This window comes from Dermacentor andersoni, chromosome 1 (assembly GCF_023375885.2).
Source record: "Dermacentor andersoni chromosome 1, qqDerAnde1_hic_scaffold, whole genome shotgun sequence".
Taxonomy (NCBI): domain Eukaryota; kingdom Metazoa; phylum Arthropoda; class Arachnida; order Ixodida; family Ixodidae; genus Dermacentor; species Dermacentor andersoni.
This window is the reverse complement of record NC_092814.1, coordinates 105,997,597-106,021,496: the sequence shown is the minus strand read 5'-3', so window position 1 is coordinate 106,021,496 and position 23,900 is coordinate 105,997,597. Positions and strand designations below refer to the sequence as shown.

At 41.9% G+C, this 23,900-nt stretch overlaps 1 protein-coding gene across 1 annotated transcript in view; it reads left to right on the top strand.

Annotated features, from left to right (window-relative positions):
- The window catches only part of LOC126545558 (E3 ubiquitin-protein ligase AMFR-like), a 194,026-nt gene that overhangs the window by 112,490 nt on the left and 57,636 nt on the right, over positions 1–23,900 (top strand). The window contains exons 3-5 of the mRNA XM_050193475.3: positions 562–726; positions 16,619–16,771; positions 17,362–17,402. Of these exons, the coding sequence (XP_050049432.1) occupies positions 562–726; positions 16,619–16,771; positions 17,362–17,402 (359 nt within the window). The remainder of the gene's footprint in view (positions 1–561; positions 727–16,618; positions 16,772–17,361; positions 17,403–23,900) is intronic.

Below are 23,900 nucleotides of genomic sequence, written 5' to 3'. Positions count from 1 at the left end.
GATATTTACTGTGACAATGTCATGTGTGTTCTTAAGCAACCTTTCACTGCCATCTCATGGTAGTACACTCAAAGCTGCTTTGGCATCCACTGTAATTGATTTAAAGGGAAAACAAGAAGAACTTCAGTTGAAGACCTTTTCTGTTTTTTGGTCTTGTGTGTTAACTCTAATTCTGTCACAGATTTATTTATTTATTTATTTATTTATTTATTTATTTATTTATTTATTTATTTGTTTGAGCTCCAGGCTGCAAGCAATGATATTGTAGAAGGCTCTAAATTAATTTTTGCCACCTGGCTGTTCTTTAAAATGCACATGAATGTTTTTGCATTCCATGGTCACCAGAATGCAGCTGCTGTAGCCAGGAATCAAACCTGCTACATTGTGCTCAGCCGCAGATGCTCAAGAAAAAACGAAACCTTATTTGGTTTACATTATGTACAGCATTTTAACACTTAACATCCTATATATTGTTAAAATGCTGTTTGTGTTCACACATACATTTCCATCTCCTACAAAACTCTTCCTTTCTCATAACAATTGTGCCTTTTTGATTTTCAGCACATGAAAGACAAGTTCTGGAACTTCGTCTTCTACAAATTTATCTTCATTTTTGGCGTGATGAACGTTCAGTACATGGATGAAGTGGTTCTCTGGTGCAGCTGGTTTTCTGTCTTGGGTTTCCTCCACCTGCTGGCCCAGCTCTGCAAGGATCGATTTGAATATGTGAGTTGCTGTGGTTGCCCTCGTACTACATATGTAGTGTAATCAAATACTGTTATATACAGCATGGTAGAAGACGAAGGGTTTTACTTATAATGAATATATCCCACTGCATTAGTGAACTTTCTCCGTCTCTCTGCTTTTTTAGTGGCAGCAAAATTTTTTAACTGCAGAGATGGTGTCAGCATCACCTTACTGCTGTTTCAGCACCAGCACAGCCACCTTGGACCCCCCCCCCCCCCCCCCCCATTCCCCTTTCACTTTCGTTCCCAGAGATCGCTAGTGTAGCAAGTTTACAGGCTGTTTTATTTTCTACACCAAATAACACAGGGTGCTGCACTGATAACTTGTGATAAGCGAATTTGCACATCTGCTGTCAGACTGTAAGGCTTGACAGCCAAAAAAGATAAAGTTTTAAGTAGCGATTTTAGAGACAATATTGCATTTGCAAAATTGAAGCCTGACAGTCATATGTTGCCCAACAACAGCTTCACAAAAATGTCGTAGGTACTATGGCGTGCAGTATTTTGGCTGTCACCAGCCATGAACTGTGACGCTGATCTCCCCACCCTATCAGAAAATGCCACCTGCTTCCTTGATGCACGGGCGCCAATGCCATGACAATTACGAGTTGCATTCTGATCCATAAAGCCTTTCTTTATTTGCTGCTATTGGTAAACGTGATCTTCCGAGCCACGGTACCACTACAATATTGGAAAGGGAATAGAGCACGCTCCACGTCAATTCCTGGCATCACCGTGCAAAAAAGGAGAAGGCCACCATGAATGCCGTGCCAGTGAAAGCTCGCACTACTGTTGGTCTGCACTCGCAATGGAGAGGATAGAGAGATCGATGTCACTGGTGCACTATTTCATATTTCTTTCGGTACTGCTATATTAGGCTGCCCATTGTGCCAAAGTACTGCAGGCTCTAGTACCCAAGATAATTTTGTTTAGAGAAGAAGTTTTTGTTGAGTTAATGATATCACTTTGGGTCCTCAATTCCCGAAGTGCAATGTTTCCTCTATAATTGCTAATTAAGCAGTTATTTAAGATATGCTTATTAATTATCTGTCATAGTTTGCACGATACCGAGTTCCTAGTGGCCACAAAGACACATAACGTGATAGAATACTGGGAGATAGCTTCACAAAATTCACCTTTTTGTAAAATTTGATGTAGCTGAAGCAGGACACTGTATTTGTCACATGAAGTCACACAACAACAACAGGAGGAGGTGGAGGAGGAAAAAGAAAGAAGGAAGGAAAGGTAGGTAGGTCAACCAGACGCACGTACGATTTGCAACCCTAGACAGTGGAAGGTTTTTAAGAAAGAAAAGAAAAGGGAAGGAGGGAAGAAGACACTATTAGTGTGAATGTGTACGGTTGTCCATAACTTAATGCCTATAATCGGTCACTGAGGCCAGTCGATTTCATGAAACGTAGCAGTGCCCACGTCACTTTGTTAGCCTGTGACGCATGGGGCCATGGTCCAAGAATCTTAGTCTCTGAAAATGGTCTGCTATCTAATCAGTTTAACACCGTCCGAAGAATGTCGCATTCGATCTCATAGAGATTACAAAAACATAACACATGCTCGATCGTTTCTTCACATTTACACGAGTCACAAATCAGTGTGTTGGTCATTCCAATAAGGAATGAGTAGGCTTTCGTATGAGCCACCCCTAAACCAAAGGCGTCACAGTAAGGTTGCATCGTGGCAGAAGAAGTTCAATGGAATCTGCAGCCTCAATGTAGGATCCAGCCGGTGGTGATGGCAGTTGGAGAAAATTGGGGTGTTCCGCAAAGTTTCAGTCTTGGTTTGAGCAAGTAAATGACCCCGCAGCGTCTATCCTTGATAAGGGGATAGGAAGTGTCACAGTTTCTTTATGGACTGACCGGGCGGCATCATCAGCAAGGTCATTTCCTACGATGCCACAGTGCCCCAGAAGCCATTGGAAGCAGATGTCATGTCCATTTATGAAGGCTTGATGGAGAACCTCTCTGATCTCAAACACCAGTTGTTCATGGGTCTTGCGTTGTAAGGCTGACTGCAGACTCTGAAGGGCTGCCTTGGAGTCACAAAAAACTACCCATTTTTGAGGTTTGGCTTGTGCAATGTAATTAACAATAGCACGTAGAGCGGCAAGTTCTGTTGCCGTAGAGGTCGTTAGATGGGACACTTCTAACGTAATTGTGACTTGTAAGGCCGGGATGATAGCAGCACCTGTGGAGTTGGTGGCTGAGACAGATCCATCAGTGTAAATCTGCGTTCTTTGTTCATATGTCTTGTTCAGTAATGACTGTGAACTGACGTAGAGCCACTGTTGATTTATGGGTCTTCTTTGTAATTACAGGAATCGTGAGGCGTACTTGTGGCTATCGTAGCCACTAGTGGGGTAACAGTGGTCTTGCTGGTGGGTAAAGCCCGATAGAAGGTAGCCTTGTTGTGTCGCAACAAGTTTGGAAAATGTGGCTTGAAGTCTTTGTGCTGGCAAAGCAGCAATATAATGACTGGGTAATGTGTGCTCTAAGATTGTCAATCGTTATCTATGTTGGAACCAAGTAGCCTCTAGTAAGCATGAGTGTTGCATGAGTCGAGGCGCATTGTGGTAGTCCAAGACGTGTCCGTGGAGCCTGGCCTTGCAAACTTTCGAAGGTACGAATATTTGTTTATGTGTTTGCAAAAACCGGCAAGCTGTATTGTTAAGAGCCCAGAAACAGTGCTCTGTACAACTGCAGCATGGATCGTACCGACGTGCCTCAGGTTTTTCCACACAGGAACCTCATTATATGTACAATCAAAATTAGTCTCCGCTTCAGGTAGATGCAGTGGGAGAATCATCACACCTAAGAAGTGGTGATACTTCTGATATTTGATACCCTGGCCATTGAAAGAAACAGGGACTGGTGCCCTAGGTTTGCGCATTAACTCGATTAATGCACATTTTTCAATGGACACACTAAGGCCTTGTTTGCGAAGATATGAACAAGTTCAGATGGCTGCCTGCCAAATTCTTGTGCGCACTTGAAGACGAGTCACTGCGCAAGACCAAAGACAAATATCATCAGCGTACATTGATTGGTGAATTGTCTTGGGTAATATTTCAGCACGGCCTAACATAGTTAGGTTGAAGAGAATAGGGCTCAATACCCCGCCCTGTGGGACGCCATCGTGACAACAACAAAATGACAAAGAGATGGTTAGTTATGACTAGGAGACAATGTTATTATTCAACACCCCGAAACTGATACAAAACTGATTGATGTAACGCTGTATAGATACTGACGACAAACAAACCATGGTGGGACATAGGCGCACTACACGAGCGCCCTGCACATGAAACGTTCCGCTACCATTTACACCCAGTCAAGCCGGCGGCATATATGACTTATATGACCCGCTCCCCCCCCCCCCCCTCCACCTGGCACCTAGCACCCAGGGCCCGCGGCCCCCCGGCTCCCTCCATTACTGCGCCACTGGCACAACTACTTGTAACAACTATCTCAGTCTTTTCCTTGAAACAGTGGATCATCTGCGAGTTTTCGACTGGTTACCTTTTGTAAATATACTGACTGGCCAGAGGTACCTTGCTATGTATTGGTGCTAAGGGGTAGAACTTCTTTCTTCTGTGAAGTCTGCACCATGTTTCCATAAAAATATATTGATGTGAAAGACATAACATTTGGCCAATATTCGTAACTGAGGGGTTATACTCATCTTAGTAGAATACAGTTAAACCTCGATATAACGAAGTTGGTAAAATTGGCAATTTGCTTCGTTATATCGAAATTTCTTTCTATTAAAACTCGACCGTTTACGCAAATAAGTACAGTCACCGATCGATTTTTCTTACATGGAAAGGCACCGCAGAATTTTCCGGATTATCAGGCAATCGAGAAAAGCTCATTTGAATGAGAAAACAATTCATTTTGATCAATTTGGCAATCGGTGACGAGTGATACGTTTTCATGCCATATATTACGTTGACGATATCTTCTCAGGGGTAGTAATTAAGCGAAGCGAGCCATGCTTTCACGTGCACTCCGCGCCCTTGGCTGATAGCATCTCCCGCACTGAGATGACGCTATCAGGAAAAGCGCGGGCGTCAGGGAGCAAATGCTTTGTCTACCTCTCATTCCTGCTGGTGGTGCCATGGTGCCATGCCAGCTTACATGGTGCCACGCTGTCTGGGCACGCCCACTGTTTGCATACGTGGTAGATTACCTCTAAAACAGGGTGCGTGGCTGTGTATGCGCTTAGCCACACTTACAGCCATGGGCAACCACGGCTGCCGCGGAGAGGCACGTGGGCACGCCCACTGTTTGCATACGTGGCAGATTACCTCTAAAGCAGGGTGCGTGGCTGTGTATGCGCTCAACCACACTTACAGCCATGGGCAACTACGGCTGCCGCGGAGAGGCACGCCAGAAACCTCCAGCGCGCCAAAGCTCGCTCCCCTCCCCCTCTTTCCCTTTGCTCACGCAGGAAGGCAACACTCGTGAAGCCACCATCTTTCTTGTCTCACCCTCGCACACTTTCACTCAAACCTAAAGCACAAAGTGTGCGTGTTGTGCCGCGTGTCCGGATAGGATCTTATTGCACTTGGGCTTTATACAAAACATGGCAGTCGCTCACATGGGTCGCGCTGTGCGTGATTTAAGTGGTGGGTTTGGAAACAGCCGCATGTAATTCAATCATTTGACCATCTGGTAAGCAGACGTTTCTATTTATTGTCTCGGCATTCCTTTGCGATGGCAGTGAAATTTCGTTATATTGAAATGGGATAAAAACACAATTTGTTATGTTGAGGTTCTGTATACATGCTGTTCCATGGACAAAAGGTTATGAAAAGTTAAATACTTTGTTGCATCGAAAATTTTGTTATATTGAAGTTCGTCATATCGAGGTTTAACTGTACTAGCCAGAGGACCATTCTCAACCAGTGTTTCCTACGAAGCCATTCAAAATAAAGGTAGCTTGTACTTAAAGCGATAAACGTGCCTTTTGTGCAGATGTGTAAAAAAATACAGCTTAGCAAGGGCGTTCTGTCATGAATATAGTAGAATGATTCCTTACTTATGTGTTGGCTGGCCTCATATGCATGCCTTTGAGCATGCTTGTTCCTCGGAATTATTCTGTGATATTATATAGCCAAGTTTGGCTACAGGTAGTCACATTGCTCAAGTTACTGACTACATGTGCACATTGCAAACTGTGGCAAGCATTATCATTATGCCTCGATGTAATATGCGTGTTTGACATTGTGGTGGCTACAAAATCTAGCCTCTTTTATGAGGTTCAATGTAGAGCAGTGTGTTTAGTGTCGTACTATACTGCTCACTTTTTTTCTAAGGAGGGCAGGATGACAGAGGGAGGAATGCATCTGTTTTTTACACACAAACACAGCTTGTGTTCTGTTATATCTTGCTTCCAAAAATCATGTTTTCTTTTTACAGCTTGTGTGTATCTCTTGAATAATGAATGATGCTTGTGGATGTCTTGCATAGTGGAGTAAGGTGCAGCCTTTGCCATTCATAGCGTAAACATAGTTTAATTAGGGGAGATGCACCTCAGAAACTCATTTTGTTAATAATAAAACTAACTGAATGAAATTTATAAAGATATAGAGCTAATCTCCCATCTTCAAATATATGTTTAATTTTTCTCTATCTTATCTGGTTCTTTTTCTGTGACTCCTGAAAGTGAGGAAAGTTATGGTGTCTTGTGCAAGGTTGGCACTTCATTTCAGGTGTAGGGAAACATGGTAACATATATTGCTCCTTATTAAAAACTAATTGAAAACGAGCTAAAAATAATTTTGTTTTAGCTTTATACTTTAAAGCAAGAAAAAATATCTCAAATATTATTACTGGGAACATCGATGAGTGGTTTCCTAAAAAGCACATAGCCAAAATTGTTGCAAGTTACAATAAGGTACTTGCATTTTACGCATTCTTGTGCATGAGCATGCAAAAGTTTTGCCGAGATTTAGTCACTATATTAAGTACAAGAATTTTGGTGCACAAGAAGTGAAAACAGCCGAAGATTGAAAGAAGAGAAAAATGACTGTAAAAGTTTTAAGCATGCTTTTTACTATTGGATATAGTCAATTTGCATGACATTTGACCAGAATGCAGACCAGTCTTTGCCGAAGTGTAAAATTTCAGAATTCTCCTGCTGCGCTTGTGGTACCCTCAGAACCCTTGTGAGCTTCCTCCTCCAGGCAGGTTCTCTTTTCTGCACTTTAACAAGATTTAGTTCCAGCTGTCTGTTTTGCAGACATTCATCGAATTCTTCTCTGGTCTGTGGTGTTGCTCAGAGCAAATCAAATCCTGAGTTAATGACACAGAGATCCTGTGAAACCTCCTAAGCCTTTCTGCCTTTGTTGAACTCCACTATGGCTATGGAAGTGGTCGTCTCCACAACGGTGCAAAATGAGCTGAGCACTCATGAAAATTGGAGATCGAGCTGGTGCCAGCTCTGTCAATGCTAATACTGGCTTGTTCCCACCGTCTGGGCAAAGCTTAGTAATTGTGACCGTCATCAGTGGAGCGTGAATGAAAATATGTGGGCCCTGCAGCTACTATGCCTCGATTTGAATAATTTTGAGTTTTCTGAATGAAAAAACGTCTCAATTTTTTACATATGAAAATAGAGGGCTTAAGCATAATTTTGCAACCACAATCTAAAAAATAATTCAGGTGATTTTTTTGGCCACATCCCCACTTAAACATCTTTTAATTTCTCCTGTGATACAGTATTGGAGATTTCTGGTTGAGTTGCCTTGAAACTGCTAGCTTAACGCATTTTCGTTCCAAAGCATTTGATATCTGCTGCTTGGTAGGTAATGTGTCTTGACTGTTCAAGTCTGACGGTGCCTTTACATGAAGAGTGTGCGATTCCAAATGCTTTTTATTTATTTATTTTAATGTTAGCATCACTTCCAACAAAATTTGCTTACAGTGCTGGTAGATTTGTATTAGGCAGCGACTGTGTTGCTGTATGGACACATAGAGCAACACACATGCACACTAAAAGAAGAAGATCGAAACACTCATCTGTTGCTTTTAGTGTTTGTCTTTAATGGTAAATAATCACAGTATGTGTGAGTATTTATGACCAGCTGTGAGATTTTGTTCGTGTTTGCTCAAGTTTACTCTGTGTTTCTCACTTTTACTGGAACTGCTGCGTATCAATTTACATACTGATCCCCATATTCTAGAATCTTCCTTCATTCAGCTCTCAACCTCCACTCAGGGAAGTGGACGGCAGTGCCACCCCTCAACAGAGTTGGTCACTGCTCTTCATTGACGCTCCACGCAATCCTTGCGAAACGTAACATCTTTTTCACTCGAGGGGCGGTGCTATGCTCAATTTGGTTGAGTGAAAGAAGAGCTTCAAGTGAAGGATTATTTGAATATAGGGGGTGAGTCTTTCTTAATTCAGGTGACGAAAACTTAAACATTGGTGATTGATGCTTTTCAATGTACATGAAAAAAAAAAAGATTCACCAGATGTGTTGCTCAAAATCTGTTCTTTTTTATTCTTTTCTTTTTCATGTTTTATTAGTTGGGTTAAAAGGAATTTAAAAATTTTGGCTACATAAAAAAAAAATTGGGGAACTTGGTATGTTTTTCCAGAATTCACTTGGGGGTTAAAGGCTGCATAGCAAATTTTGATTATGAGCTGAAAGTGTTTATGTGCCCTCTAAGGAGTGTTCTGCCTCAATAATTTTTCAAATTAGTTCGTTAATAGCAGAGATAGAAATATGTGAAGTGCCGTGAACCCACGATTTCAGGAGGCAGGCATCACTGCCAACATAGACTCTCTTTCCACTTGCCCCATCTAGCCTGCACAAGCGGAATTCCTTCCCTGCATTCTCCCATACCGAAATTGGAAGATTGTGTGAAAAATGCGTCACGGGCCCCGCCACCTTCTTTCTTTCTCTCTCGCGTTTTTGCTCAGTCGCGCACGGTGACGGTCCCGCGTGCGAGCTGTTGCGTTTGTCTCGCTTCGCGCAGTGCACGATTTTGTGTGCTCTGCACGAGAACACCTGATTAGCGGCATAAGTCTGTGCCACAACCACGAGCACTGAGGCAGATGCGAGATGATGAAAAAGCATGATCGTGGTGCTAAAACACGTGTAAAATTACATAGTTTCATTCTCTGCATGCGTGACTGCATGACGTGAGGACAAGACGACGAAACGGAAGTACATATCTCTTGCTACGGTACAAAGTAAAACAAAAACACAAACATTCAATTTGTATGTTTGATTATTTCTCTAAACCTTGATTCGTCTATTGAAGCAAAATATTAAACAAATAATTGATGTTGCCTTGAATACTTCTCGAAGTCACCTGTTACTGAGTGACACATGAGTGTCGCCACAGCACTGCCATGTACATAGGTGCACTTGTGCGATTGCCTGCGAGGAGAAGGGCCAACAGCGTTTAGTTTGAAATTTAAGCTCTTTCCGTAGTGCATAGGGATGTAATACTTGGCAGACACGATGGTTAGGGCACATTGTATGCTTTGCACTTGTGAGCCCAAAATGGCCGTACCTGGTGAGGGGCCCTTTAAAGGGTTAATGCACCGCTCACTGCTTTCACTATGCATTTTCCTGTCTGTGCTCGAAACTGTTGCGATTACAATGACTGGTATTCACACAGTACTGGCGTCAAGAGTTAAAATTGATGTATAATAAAGAAAATTTCAGCAAAAAGAACTGTGATAAAAGCCATTTGTAAGAGAAGGTTACTTAGAGTGTAGCGTGTTAAAGGGAAGCTGAAACACTTTTCGAAAAAAATGAGTTCCCTGCGGCATTCTACAGTTTTGAGTCCACTGAACACGAATATCTCGTTTAAAAAGGGCGGAAACAAAACACAAGCGGCTGTTTTTTGCATGAAAATGCGCACCAGCGCCTCAGGGCATCGCGCGAACGCCGCTGTTGCCCGTGATTGGTCGGGACCGCTTTGACGTCATTCATGGGGATCGCCGGTCGGCGCCGCAGTTTCAGAGCGTAGCACGCTGTTCTGTTCTGGCTTCACAGCTGAGTTGTAAGCATTATAGAACGTTCTCGCTGTCTCGGAGAGCTTGTATTTTCGCCGTACATGTTCGAACCGACAGCCGATACAGAAAACGATGGCGGCAACGGGGGCAACGACGATGTTGAGTGTGCCAACAGCGAGAGCAATGTGTGCACCTTCTCGCGCGTTGGAAATCTTAGCTGGTACATATGTCTTTTCATGTAGCTGCACGTTCCAATGACAGGAGAAATAACGCGCTAAAGTGTCACTGGGAACTTGCTGCTGGAAGAATGCCGAAGCACTAACATCATTAGATTGTAAACACGGGTGAAATTTCGCGATGTCATGCACCTTGCTGCTGCTTGTCCAAAGTTCCGTGGTTTTTTGCGTGTTGATACACGATTGCGAACATAATTGCCGCGTTTGGCTACTTCAAGCTCTTCAACATTATCTGCCTGTGTCACACTGGCTGCTTCAAGCTCTTCAATTGGAGATGGTAGTGGAACAGGTTCATCAGGGGCTTGGTTCTCAAGGTGCTCAGCTAGAATCTGAAATAGTGCAAGGCATGGATGTCATGAATTTCAGCATATCATGCATATCAGCAAACATGACAACAGTTGGATTACTTACAGTAATTGAAATACTTTTTCACTAATTTATGTGATGGATTAGTTGTCTAGTGATTTAGTAATGTGAATTATTTGGTCTCTGTAATTTCATGGCTAAAGTAATTTACTAATTGCATTAAATATGCACCAGTAAGCTGTGTACGGCGCCAGAACCTTGGTAGTGTCGTGAGGTGTCGTGGAGGCACATGGGGGGGAGGGCATGAAATGTTGGCAAGTGTATGTTACCTTGAAGAAAGGTTCGCGTCCCTTTATACTTTGCTTTTTGCTTCTTGTGTGCATGAAAACTTTTTGGAAGCGATCGTAAAGTAGTACCATTACTTTTTTGAAAGCGGTAATTGGTAATGTAATTCAAATCAATGAGCGTAATAAGAAAGTAATGAGTAATGTATTATATTTACTTTCAAATAATAATTTTGCCATGCGTGACGCATAGCTAGTTAAAGGCAAGAAAACATTTGTTGTCCAGCAGCGATGCCTGTATTGGGCTAGACCACGTCGAACGCTGACAAGTTCAGTACCTCACAACGTTACTTCATTATTTGAGCCCGTTCGCCTTGCCACGGGTGCGGCTGTGCCGACGCTCGTTTTTGCAGCATTTTGCTGCTGGTAGCAAGCTGGGAGTGCGAAATCTACGGAACGAAGTTTTTACACAACGAGTTCAACTACGCTAACGCGAGCATGAAAATATTACCGTAACGCCTCTTGTCGTGCGATTTGAACACGAATGCTGAACAGCTAAACCTTCGGGCACTGCGTGGCAGGACGAATAGCAAATATCACTGAAGGCGCAAGCGTCCCCCCGGCCAGTTATTTCACCGTACCAAAACAGCGCCAAACAAACAGCCATAGTACACTGTTCCGTGACAAAGTGGAGTGGCAAAACAGGATGAAAACGGCAAGCACTTTGCACGCATGTGCATATTCCCGGCTGTGCCTCCACCTCACTTCGTCATAGGCCGCTGTAAGGCCGTTTGTTCGACACTCAGGTGATCATCCGTTTAAAAAATTGCCCGTGTGCACATTAAAACCCTTACCTCACCCTTTCTTCTCTTGGCGAAGGCCGCTCTTGGAAGTGGCGAGGTGTTTCTCTTGTGGGAAAATATAGACGGAACAACGCCGGCCTTCAGTCGCGCCGATTTAATTGGAATACCAATTGCCCGCATCGTTGTCAAGCTCCGATGATAATCACTGTCGCGGAAATGGTCCGAACACAGCACAGTTGATTTCGTCGGCAAGAAATTATCTCTCCTCACCACACGGACCCACTGCGCTGCAAGTTTCTTGTCCTTCAGGAACATGTGAAACACCACATCGTCTCGCCCGCCTGTGTTCGCACAGCTGAATGCTGCACAGAACGAGGGCATGTTGGGCGCCCTCGGCTTTAGGCACTCACGCAGCACAGAAAGGAAGCACAGTTCAAGAAAATAGCAAAAGAAAACAAACGTGAGCAGCGGCAGATCTCTCGTAGCGTCGTTTAGTATAGCGCAGGACGGAAAGAAACATGCCAGCGCATGCCAACACGCCGGTCCGGCAGTACGGTCCCCGGGAATGACGTCACTCTCGCCGGTTCTCTCCTCCGGCTGCCTCCTCACCTGGCGCTCCGGGAAGCGACGGGGGCGTGTCCGCGGGAGGGGGGGATTTAGAAAGCGATTTCTGCCCCTTTATATTGACAATACAAAGAAAAAATTTCAGAACCGTAAATTAATAGGTCTGTTCTTCCCAACCCCAGCAATTCATGGAAATTGAAAACCGTTTCAGCTTCCCTTTAAAGGGTTTACATCTACTGGTAGTACTTGTAGCCGAAGGACTGCAATAAATTCCTATGACCTAATTAATACAACTCTCCAGAATCAAGCGTGTCAATTCTAACATAGTCTTGAAACATGAACACTAAGACTAGCGATGAAAGTGAAACTGTAAAGGCACAAATTGATGCATCACTGGAGTGGACTAATTTGTGGGATGTTTAGTGCATACCATTGATGATTATGATGATGATCATCATCATCATCAGCCCATTCTATGACCACTGCAGGACGAAGGCCTTTCCCTGCGATCTCCAATTGCCCCTGTCCTGCGCCAACCGATTCCAACTAGCACCCGCGAATTTCCTAATTTCATTGCCCCACCTAGTCTTCTGCCATCCTTGACTGCACTTCCCTTCTCTTGGTACCCATTCTGTAACCCTAATGGCCCAACGGTTATGTAACCTGTGCATTACATGACCTGCCCAGCTCCATTTCTTTCTTTTAATGTCAATTAGAATATCGGCTATACCTCATTGCTCTCTGATCCAAACCGCTCTCTTTCTGTATCTTATTAACGTTATGCCTAGCATTCTTCCATCGCTCTTTGTGTGGTCCTTAACTTGTTCTCAAGCTTCTTTGTCAGTCTCCAAGTCTCTGCATCATATGTCACCACTGGTAAAATGCACTGATTCTACACCTTCCTTTTCAATCATAATGGTACACTTCCAGTCGGGAGCGGACAATGTCTGCCGTATGCGATCCAACCCATTTCTATTCTGCTTTGAATTTCTTTCTCATGATGAGGGTTCCCTGTGATTAATTGGCCTAGGTAAACGTACTCCTTCACAGACTCTAGAGGCTTACTGGTGATCCTGAACTCTTGTTCCTTTGCCCGGCTATTCATCATTATCTTTGTCTTCTGAACATTAATTTTCAACCCCACTCTTACTCTCTCTCTGTTAAGGTCCTCAATCATTTGTTGTAACTCATCCCCAGTGTTGCTGAACTGGACAATGTCATCTGCAAACCGAAGGTTGCTAAAATATTTGCTGTTGATCCTTACTCCTAAGCCTTCCCAGTTTAATAGCTTGAATACTTTTTCCAAGCATGCAATGAATAGCGTTGGAGAGATTGTGTCTCCTTGTCTTACCGCTTTCTTTATAGGTATCTTCCTACTTGTGTAGAATTAAGGTAGCTGTGGAATCTCTGTAGATATTTTCCAAGATATTTATATAAGCCTCCTCTACTCCTTGATTACGTAATGCCTCTATGACTGCTGGTATCTCTTCTGGATCGTGTGCCTTTTCATAATCTATGAAAGCCATATAAAGAGGCTTATTGTACTCTGCGGATTTCTCTATTACATGAATAATGACATGGATGTGATCCATTGTAGAGTATCCCTTCCTGAAGCCAGCCTGTTCCCTTGGTTGACTAAAGTCCAGTGTTACTCTTATTCTATAGGAGATTGTTTTGGTAAATATTGTATATAATACTGGGAGTATGCTAATGGGCCTATAGTTTTTTCATTCTTTAATGTCTCCCTTTTTGGGGATTAGTTAAATGTTTGCATTCTTCCAGTTTTCTGGGACCCTTGCAGTCGATAGACACCTCATATAACGAGCTGCCAGTTTTTCAAGCATTATGTCTCCTCCATCTTTGATTAAATCGACTGTTATTCCATCTTCTCCTGCTGCTCTTCCTTGTTTCATGTCTTGCAAGGCACTTCTGATCTTATCACTAGTTATAGGAGGAGTTTCTGTATCCCGTTCATTACCGTTTCTAATGGAGGTATCCTGACTCCTCTGGGTACTGTACAGGTCAGTATAGAATTCTCCCACTGCTTTTACTATATCTTCGAGACTGCTGATGATATTATAACCCTGCTTATCTTTCAGCGCATGCACCTTGGTTTGTCCTATGCCAAGTTTCCTTCTCACTGTTGTCATGCTGCGTCCATTTTTTACTGCTTACTCAGTCTTTTGCATGTTATAATTTCGAATATCCCTTACTTTCTCCTTGTTGATCAATTTTCACAGTTCCGCGAATTCTATCTGATCTCTTGAGTCGGACACCTTCATCTTTCGTTATTTCTTTATTAGGTCCTTTGTTACTTGGGAGAGCTTACCTACTGGTTGCCTTGAGGCGTTGCCTCCCACTTCACTTGCTGCCTCTGAAGCCAACCTAGTAACGGTTTCATTCATTAACTCTATGTCATCATCATCTCTGTTCTAAGGCTGCATATTTGTTTGCAAGTACCAGCCTGAATTTGTCTGCTTTTACTTTTACTGCCTCTAGGTTGACCTGTTTCTTCTTGACCAATTTTACTCTTTCTCTCTTTCAAATTGAGGTGGATCCTAGCCCTCACTAACCTATGATCACTGCACTTTACCCTGCCTATCACTTCTACATCCTGCACTGTGTTGGGATCAGCAGAAAGTATGAAGTCAATTTCATTTCTTGTTTCACCATTAGGGCTTTTCCTGGCCCACTTTCTGTTGGTACGCTTCCTGAAAAAGGTTGTCATTATTCAAAGTTTATTCCTTTCTGTGAATTCTACCACGCATCTCTCCTCTAGCGTTCTTAGAATAAACGCCGTAGTTGCCAATTGCTTGTTCACCAGCCTGCTTTTTCCCCACTTTTGCATTTAGTCGCCCATTACTACAGTATACTTAGTTTGTACTTTTCTCATCGCTAATTCAACATCTTTATAAAACTGATCTACTTGATCATCATCGTGACTGGATGTTGGAGCATAGGCTTATGCTACCTTTAATCTATACCTCTTATTAAGTTTGATTACGACTACAGCTACCCTCTCATTAATGCTGTAGAATTCGCCAATGTTGCCCGCTACGTCCTTATGGTTTAGGAATCCTACCCCCTATTTCTTCTTATCTAGGAGACCTCTATAGCAGAGGACATGTCCGTTATTCAGCAATGTACAAGCCTCACCAGTTCTAATCTCACTAATATAAAACAGTGGCAGTAAAAGAAGTCGATATAAAACAAGTGGCAACCAAACCTTCATAGGTCAGTGTTGGTATGTCAACATTATTTGAAACTAATATAGTTTTATTAAGTTTTTGGTAGGTGTCCATACATGAAGGGAGAGGTCCAAGATATGACATTTTATTGCATTTCATAATTTTTCATACAACTGATGAAAAAGGTTGTACAGATGCTGTATTGTCTGTCAACTAAGCACAGATCTACCTTTCTGATCTGCAACTTCGTACCATGGTCTTTCAGGGTCATTTCTGTGTTTCACAAGAGTGTTATGCATCATGCAGCTGCGTGATGCAAATTTAAGATTGTTCCAGCAAATTTTATTGCACTTAACATGAAGTTGTGGTGCTTAAAGGGACACTAAAGCAAAACAATAAATCAGCTTAGACTAATAAAGCATTGTTTGAGAACTCTGCAGGCAGTCATTTCAAAATAATAGTTTGATTATTAGATGAGAAAATGAAGGTCGAAGTATCAGTATTTGAATTTTGGGCCGAAACGCCGACGCCGGTATGTCAGTGTGACGTCAGGGATTCCAAAGTATGTTTTCGCATTTCGGCCACGTTGGCTGAGTAAAGGTTCTTGAAATTTGCTATGTTTAACATTTGGTTCCTTTAGAGCACAATGTAGTCAATCTGTACCGCTATATACTTAAGTAGGCCCTAGAAGATGCCATCAAAATTCATGACGTCACAGCGACCAAGTGCGAGAGCTTCAAGGAGGCGTCGCCACCCATCTTTCGTTCTTGCACCTTTTCTGGCTTACCAAACGTATTATCGTGGTAAGAGTGGTGTTTTTGGTGTCATAGAAAGGTAATTTACTGATGCAAAAGAAATCATTTTTCTCTTTAGTGTCCCTTTAAACTGTAATTACCTATCTTGATCTTTCTTATTTTGATAGAAAGTATATGAACTCTCAAGGCATGCTTTGGTTGTCACCCTTGCTTTGCTGTCCCTGGTGCTGCTGCGCATGCATGGCTTTCAAGGCTGAGCCCACCAAGCCTGTGCGCTAAGTGTAGGAGGTCATGTGATTTCCTGTGGGTAGGAAGGTGTGCATTTAAGGCGAGAAGGCACACTGTGCACTGTCTTCCCACTCACCCAGTGTTGAAGGTCACATAATCTGCTGAAATTTAAAGGCACAGCACATTTAAATGGTAAATGGAGCAGAAGCATGGAATGTTTGCTTTAACACAAGCAGAAACTGTTCATGTATGTCTTGGAGTGTGTGTCACCATGTGTATTTTATTAGTAAGCGAATGTTTACTGCAATTTATACTGCCCATAAAACTATGAGCCTTACTGCACGTAATATTCTAATACCTAGCTATCGCTGTCAACATTTCCTTTCAGGCAAAACTGTTTGAATTTTGAGCAGTGTAAATGCTCATGTTTTAAAGGTCTGAAAACTTCCCAAGTTTCCAACATTTTGCTGTGTGCACTTCAAGTAACCCTTTTATTCTCCCGCTTGGTTCATTGCAGCTGTCATTTTCACCAACCACACCAAAGTTGACACACATACGCCTGCTGGCACTACTGTGTGGGATCCTACTCCTTTCGCTGGGCCTCTTCGCCGTCTGTGTAGTGGTTGGCTTGCATGCTGGTCCCAACACATTTGCCTTCATGGCTGCTGAGGTGAGCTTTTATTTCCTTTTGTCTCATTTGGCATTGCGCATTTGTGACCTGGTAATGATTCATCTCTCCTAGACACTTTGGACTGTTTTAGGAATAACTGACCCTGTACATTGTTACTCCCTTGCTTTTATAGTGTATCCCTTTAAGTTCTTAGGTTCAATCTCATCTTCTTGTACTAACCAATGTTTTACTTTGTTAAGATGTTACTGTAGTTTTATCTTTATGTATGTATTTACTGTAGCCCCCCCCCCCCCCCCCCCCCCCCCAAGAGGGCTCTGTAAGGTACTTATAAATAAATTAATTAATTTAACATTCTGCATTAAACTATGTCTTGTTTCTGCCTGAGAATGTTGAAGCTGCTGCATTCATGCACTTAAAAGTGACTGGATGTTATATGCATATGTCTCACAAAAGACACATTTCCTACAAAAATTACTTTCTGTGTCAAAACAACTTCTGGCATGCGTCGGATAGGCATGCGTTGAAGCATCATGTCAATGAATACTCAGGATTCACTCAAAATGCAACTCTAAGCTGAACTATCCACATACTAGTTAGTCTAAATAACAATAATATTGTTCTCTTTGCAGTGTTCTCTCGTCACAGTACGTACATTGTACGTGATAGTGAGGTATGTAATCATTTTTTCTTCCATTTGTTGCATGTTGCTAACAAGTAATTAACAGCAAATTGTCACAACTATACAAGAAAAAAAATATTTTTTTTTCTTTACTAGTAAAGATTGAGGCAGCCCTCTGTTTGCTTTTATTTTATTTTATTTTTCATTTTCTTATTGATATTTATAGTTGTCTTACACTTCACTATGTAGCAAATGCTATGACTAGAACATTTTTAGCCACAAGCCACAATGTGACTGTTCTATCTTAGCACAGTATACCATTTCTCAAAGGACACTAAAGGTAAGTATTAAGCCAAAATAAAGTGATAGAATAATGCCTGAGAATGTCTAAGGCATAAATATTATCGCAAACAGAGCTTCAGTAATCAAGAAATTGAGCTAAATGCAGGACACGATTTCAGACTTTCCCGCGACATTCAGGTATAGCCCAGTGACGTAAGCACTTAGTATTATAATTCTGTCACCAGTACTTAACCACTCGTAAAAAGATCACTGCATAAAGGGACCCTGAAACGATCTTGTACAAACATACTGAGTCATTAGAGTAGGTCCTGCTGATCATTAATTGACACATCCAAGTGCTCCATGTAAAGCATGTAATTTATTATAACGTTTTAAAAGTGTACATTGCTACCAATCGCAGCACACCGCTCGGCTAAATTTTCAGCTGTCCCTGACCATTTGACACAAGTTGCCCTAATGACGCTAGTAGGGCGAGGTATCCGATTGACCGACCAGCGCGCATCATCGATAATTTTTCTAACTTTATGGTGAACAAATGTTGTTCATAATAGTTGGAGTGTTAGTTAATTTGTTTCTGTAAAAAGCAAGTAACAGAAAGAGAATGCACAAGGACAACTTCTCACTACACTTAAACACTTCCAGCTCAAAGCAAGTGTCGTCTGCTTATGTTACAATGGCTCCGTGTTCAGAGCTCTGCAGTCAGTGTTGATCTCAATCTTTCATTTTGCAAGCACCATGGTTCACCCTTGTTACGTTGTTTGCCGCAAATGTAGCGACTGGCAGTATGTCAAGCTGCGTCATTGTGTCCCTCTGCAAGGCAGCAGACGAGTGAAGTAGCTGCAGCGCATCGAACTGTCACTATCCGATCGGCACCAGGATTTGCATGTTTATGGCCGTCACGTGTTAAGCCGGAGGATTACTACCACAATAGTGTTTCACATGTCCGGTATTTGGGTAAATGCAAGCGCAAGCAGACTGGGCCTGGCCGTTAGACCATGCCATTTAACGGGATGAGCAAAGGCGCAGATGTGTATGGTCTGCCCAATGCAGCCACCAGGTGACACAGAGCTCAACCAAACACAGTAGCAGTAACGAAGTGTATTCTTCTTTGCTGCTGGTGTAAATTTTTCGCTGGACCATAATCGGGAACACATTGTTTTTGTAAATGTTTAAAATCTTTTACATTTGGTTAGAGCACTTGCACTTGCATGGTTACACTTGTACCACCAGGTGGCTGGACTGTGCAGACCGATCAGGCCGTTCATGTAAGTCTACACTAAAGCTCCTTTATCAGCTTGAGTTTATGCCTGCATCCATCCGTCGAAACACCCAGCTCACCTGTGGTTACCGGAATAGACACGTTCGGCACTGCAACAGAATGCTCGCAACGCACACTGCTTCGATAGCTCTTGCTTGGGGTCGACTGCCTAGCAACTGGCGGAGCAGTTGAAGAGGCTTCATGCACCCGCTCCTAGATAACCGGAAGTAGACAACACAATGTGCCATCATTACGCAGAGCCAGTGAAGGCAGAGCTTAGTCCCAATCAGTCGGCAAGCAAGGTGAGAAAATGCATGGCTATGGAGGAGGGTAACTTGTAGTCGTTCGTAATTCTCTTAATATGAGACGCTTCACACAAGTTGTGGTGTGAACGATTAACTTTAACTGTACCCTACGCGTCTACAAAATTTATCCAAACCATTTCAGGGGCCCTTTAAAAGACGAAAGAAAATGTTATTCTTCTACTTCTAAGTGATTCTTAGAAAAAATAACTCATTGAGGTTGCCCTTGCCAATGGTGTGGGTGGTTGAAAGGTTTAGTTTCCACTTGACTCTGTGCTGCCTGCGCGCTCGCATTTCAACAGTTTCATTATCGCGTAATGCTGCGCTGGTTTTTCTGGCTCTCAAAACTTGCACAAGCTGCAAGTAGCAGAAAATGCCACGTCTACGTGATGTCGCGGGATGCCCGAATAGTCCACACCACCAGAAATAGAGCAGCTACATCGACGAATCCAACGCTTTGTCTTGGCTCGGTTTCTCCATGGCTGTACTTCTGCGTTTAGCACAAAAAACCATAGTGCCGTCAGTCGATTGCCATTTTTCTCACCGATGGCAGTAAAGGGTGATGATGGCGTATGCAACGTCATCACTCCCTGGGAATTTTGAAATTTTGAATTGCACTAAAGGTATGTGGACCTGTCAGATGCTATTTTCACTTGAACTAAGTAGTTTCTTGGCACAATACAAGTGCTGCAAGTTTTCTGGAGTAGTATTTAACGGTCCATGTTGACTTAATATTTGCCTTTAGTGTCCCTTTAAGATTAGTTGTACTAAAGGTGCATTCCACCAGGGTAACCTGCTGTCAAAGGAAACAAGCAAATGTGTGTCACTGATGCTTTGCTCAGCACTAGTTTTGGTGAGGGACAGAAGCATCATCTTAGCACAAGCCACTTCCAACAAACCAAAAGCAGAGCTTGGTCCAGGAAACTAAGCACTAGACAGCCACATTCTCACAGCCATTAGCATTTAACTTAGTTGTGCTAACTTTCTTCTGTTGTGAAGCATAGTACTTGACTGTCCAGAGTTCTCTGTGGCAGTCCTAATGTGATATTTCTCTGTACATCCTCTGTGTGTGCTGTTCCTCTATGTGTATGTTGTGTTTTATGCATTTCATTTAATTTGGTGGGACCTTGGCGTAGTCTTTATTTGATTATTTTTTACATTCAAGGTCTATCCCTAAAAGGTTGTGCAGTGAGTCAGAAAAAAAGCAAGGAATTTGTAGCAGTGCCACTCTCACTCTCTCAACTCCTAAAGGACCCGGTTGACCTCTAGTACAAGCTAACTGCTGTATGATAAGGCAGAATTTTATGCAAACAAACAGGCAGAACAAAGGGTCAATATCAAATTTATTATGAAATTGGGCAAGAATGGTGTAGAAAATCATCAAATGTTGCAAAAGGCCTATGGAAAAGATGCCTTAAAGGCAAGAAGTGTCTTCAAGCATGTCCAATGTTTTTGGGAGACTGTGAAGACCCCAAGGATGATACAAGATCAGGTCACCCCTCTATCCCCTTTTGAAGATGAAAATATTGAACGTGTGTGTTTTCTTGTGCTCAGTACTGCTGAATGACTGTTTGAAAGGCATGAAAAGCACTTTGCTTGGAAAAGTCGTCTATACACCATATTTTGACTCAAAATTGAAAAGCTGTCTATTCACTATATTTTGACTCAAGATGATGCCAAAACTGCCAACTCCTGAGGAAACGTGACAAAAAGGGGTGCTGGATTCTGCATCACAATAATACCCTGTGCATTCTCCATTCACATTGCATGAGTATTGGTACACAATTCCATCACTGTGCTGCAACACCCTTTTCTGCTTGCCTGATTTAGCCCCCTGTGACTTTTTATTTGGCTCCACAAATGCAAACTGGTGCTCCGGGGACAGCATTTCGTGGATGTGATGGTAATTCAAAAGGAAACATCATCGCTGCTGAAGCGCTTAACAAAAGAGAACTTCCAAGTGTGCTTCTTGCAATAGAAGAAGAGATAGGTTAAGTGTATTGTGTTTAAGGGGGAATATTTTGAAGGTGACCACATTGACATATTACAAAATTTGTTAAATTAATTTTTTTAAAGTACTGCACAAGCTTTTGGGACAGACCTCGTATACTAGATTCAGTCCAACCGTACAAGATAAGAATATAAAAAGTGTAACCTAATTTTTAAGTTAACCTTGCCATTTCATAAAACATAGTATGAATAGCTCTTTACATTCTTTGTCCAAAGTTCATTTTTATTGCTCACTAAATGTGATTTACATTGTTACACATGCTGAAATATAATGGGAAATTGGATAGTGACATAATGCTGATTTGGCTAATGTTGATGTTGCTTTAAGAAAGTAAGGTCGACGTGAAGAAGGCCACATTAAGACTTAAATAATCTTATGGTTCTTGTAAAAAGCATTTTTTCTTGTAACTTCTTAGTGTGTGTACAAGCACTTCAATTAAAGAGAGCGCTACTGCACCTGTAGCAACAGTTGAATGGAATTGAATGAATAAATTGAATGGGAAAGAGGCTGGTCAATATTTTCAGTCTGCTTTATTTTGTTATGTGTCATTACCTATGTAGGAAAAACAACTATGCACTGTTTTTCCTAAACAGAAAGGAAGTGGTGGGTTTTAGTAAATCGTACACCACGAGAAGGTGAATTGTTGCGTTAGGGAAAGCTGCTATACTTGTGAAGCTTTACAATGTGCAACATAAAATGTGTTTTGATGAGGCATATGCAACTTGTATCGCACATTTTAAGCATACATTCCAACTTAAAAATAATTTTAAAGCTATTGGTAGTTTAAATCTTTAATTTGAAAAAAATTCAAGCATGGCCCTTCAGAGGATTTTTGCCTACTTTGCATGCTTGAATCTTCCACCATATACAGGCTAGAATTTTCAGTCTTGCCTACTCTATTCTGCAGCAAAGTTTAAATGAAACTTGCATGGCACTCCCGACCATTAAGATGTAGCCTTTTTGGAATGTTGAAAAAACTTTGAATATTGTAATCTTCTGATGTCAATAAAAAAAAAAGTCTTATAGTTTTTTTTTTTTTTCTGTGAAACTTGGCATTGTTAATTTATTGTATTCAAAGAAATTTGAAAGCATTTAAAATATCTGGCTTTTCTTTCTTAATACCCCCACAATTTTTGATAGACTAGAATAATTATGACAAGTTATAGGGCATGCATGCAAACATGTTGCATACCTGCTGCAATGACTTGGTAAGCTGCTATGAGCATGAAGCTGCAGGTTCGATTCCCAACTGCAGCAGCCACATTCTGAGGGGGGCTGAATGCAAGGATGCTCATGTGCTTAAATCACATGCATATTACAACCCCTGTTGGTCAGAATTAATCTAGAGCTCTCCCCTATATGGCATCTATCGTAGCCCAAGCATTGCTCCTACAAATTTACAGGAACATGTTGTGTAATGCTTATAGTCCAGCAAATACAGCATGCTTAGGAGTGCTATCAAAAGCCTGAGCAGATGTGGTGGCATATGGATTTATGATGTAAGCAAAAATTTTATTCTCATAATGATCATACAGCTAATAGCTAAAGAATCAATAATTTCAGCTTGGTTGAAGGAGAAAATATTGATTTTATGGCTCTTCAGACATATGTTTTCAAATTAAGTGAACTGTGGATAAACGAAACTGAGCGAAAATGCTGAATAATTGGTACGAGGGTACCAAGTTTGGCTGGCCACTTATAGGAACAATGCTAACAAAGCTTGTTTAAATGAAACACTTGTTTTTGTGAATTTCGGTTAAACAGAACTGGAACCAAAACTGCATCTATCTCGTCGGCTGTCAGTTCATATGAAACAGGAGGAGGTCGACAGGCTAGTCAAATTGTGATGCCAAATAGTCAAGTAAATCGAACCTATCAACCAGTTGTGCTGTGGTGGCATTAGCGTCTGCTCTGCAGCATTCACCTTGCCTAGTTTTCGCGTTTCATGATGGCGACAGTCAAAAATCAAGAGCGCATGAACAAATTGCTTGTGCCAAAAAAGTTGTGGTTCTCCAAACAGAGTGCAATAACATCTTTTTTTCACTGTAGTGAAATTAAAACACTACAGACCTGAAATAAAATGATTTTTTGTGATTTTTGCATCGTTCGCATAGATGAAACTGCTGATAAACAGAATTCTATTTATTGTCTCTTTGAGTTTCATTTAAGCAGGGTCTATTGTACTTTAATGTAGGGTTCATGCATATTTATGTTTCTGTCAATGTAGCACTGTGCGTGATGCATGCGGTTTATACATGGATGCTGCCATCGACATGCATAGCTGCCTCACATGGCACAAATGAAACCATGGAAAGCATGTACTATCAGCTAATACTTTTTTTCACTGAATAGAATTTAGGAGGCCTATTGCCATCTAGATGAATGAGATGTACACCTTTCAATTTCCCTATAGAACAGTTACCATGTCTTGAGTTGTTCACATTGCATTTTCTGAAATTCCTTAAGATTGTGAAGCACTGCACAATGCTTAAGGAGTCCTCGAATTTCTTTGCATGTACTTTTTGCTTGTTCTGTTGCACATTCTGAACATTGAGTGCCAGGGCATTTACTTTTCCCATTATCATGGAGGTGATGACTGGTGGCTTCATTCCTGATGTAGGTCAACTCAGATTAAACTAGTACTATGCTTGTGTCGACCCATTTTTTAAATTGTT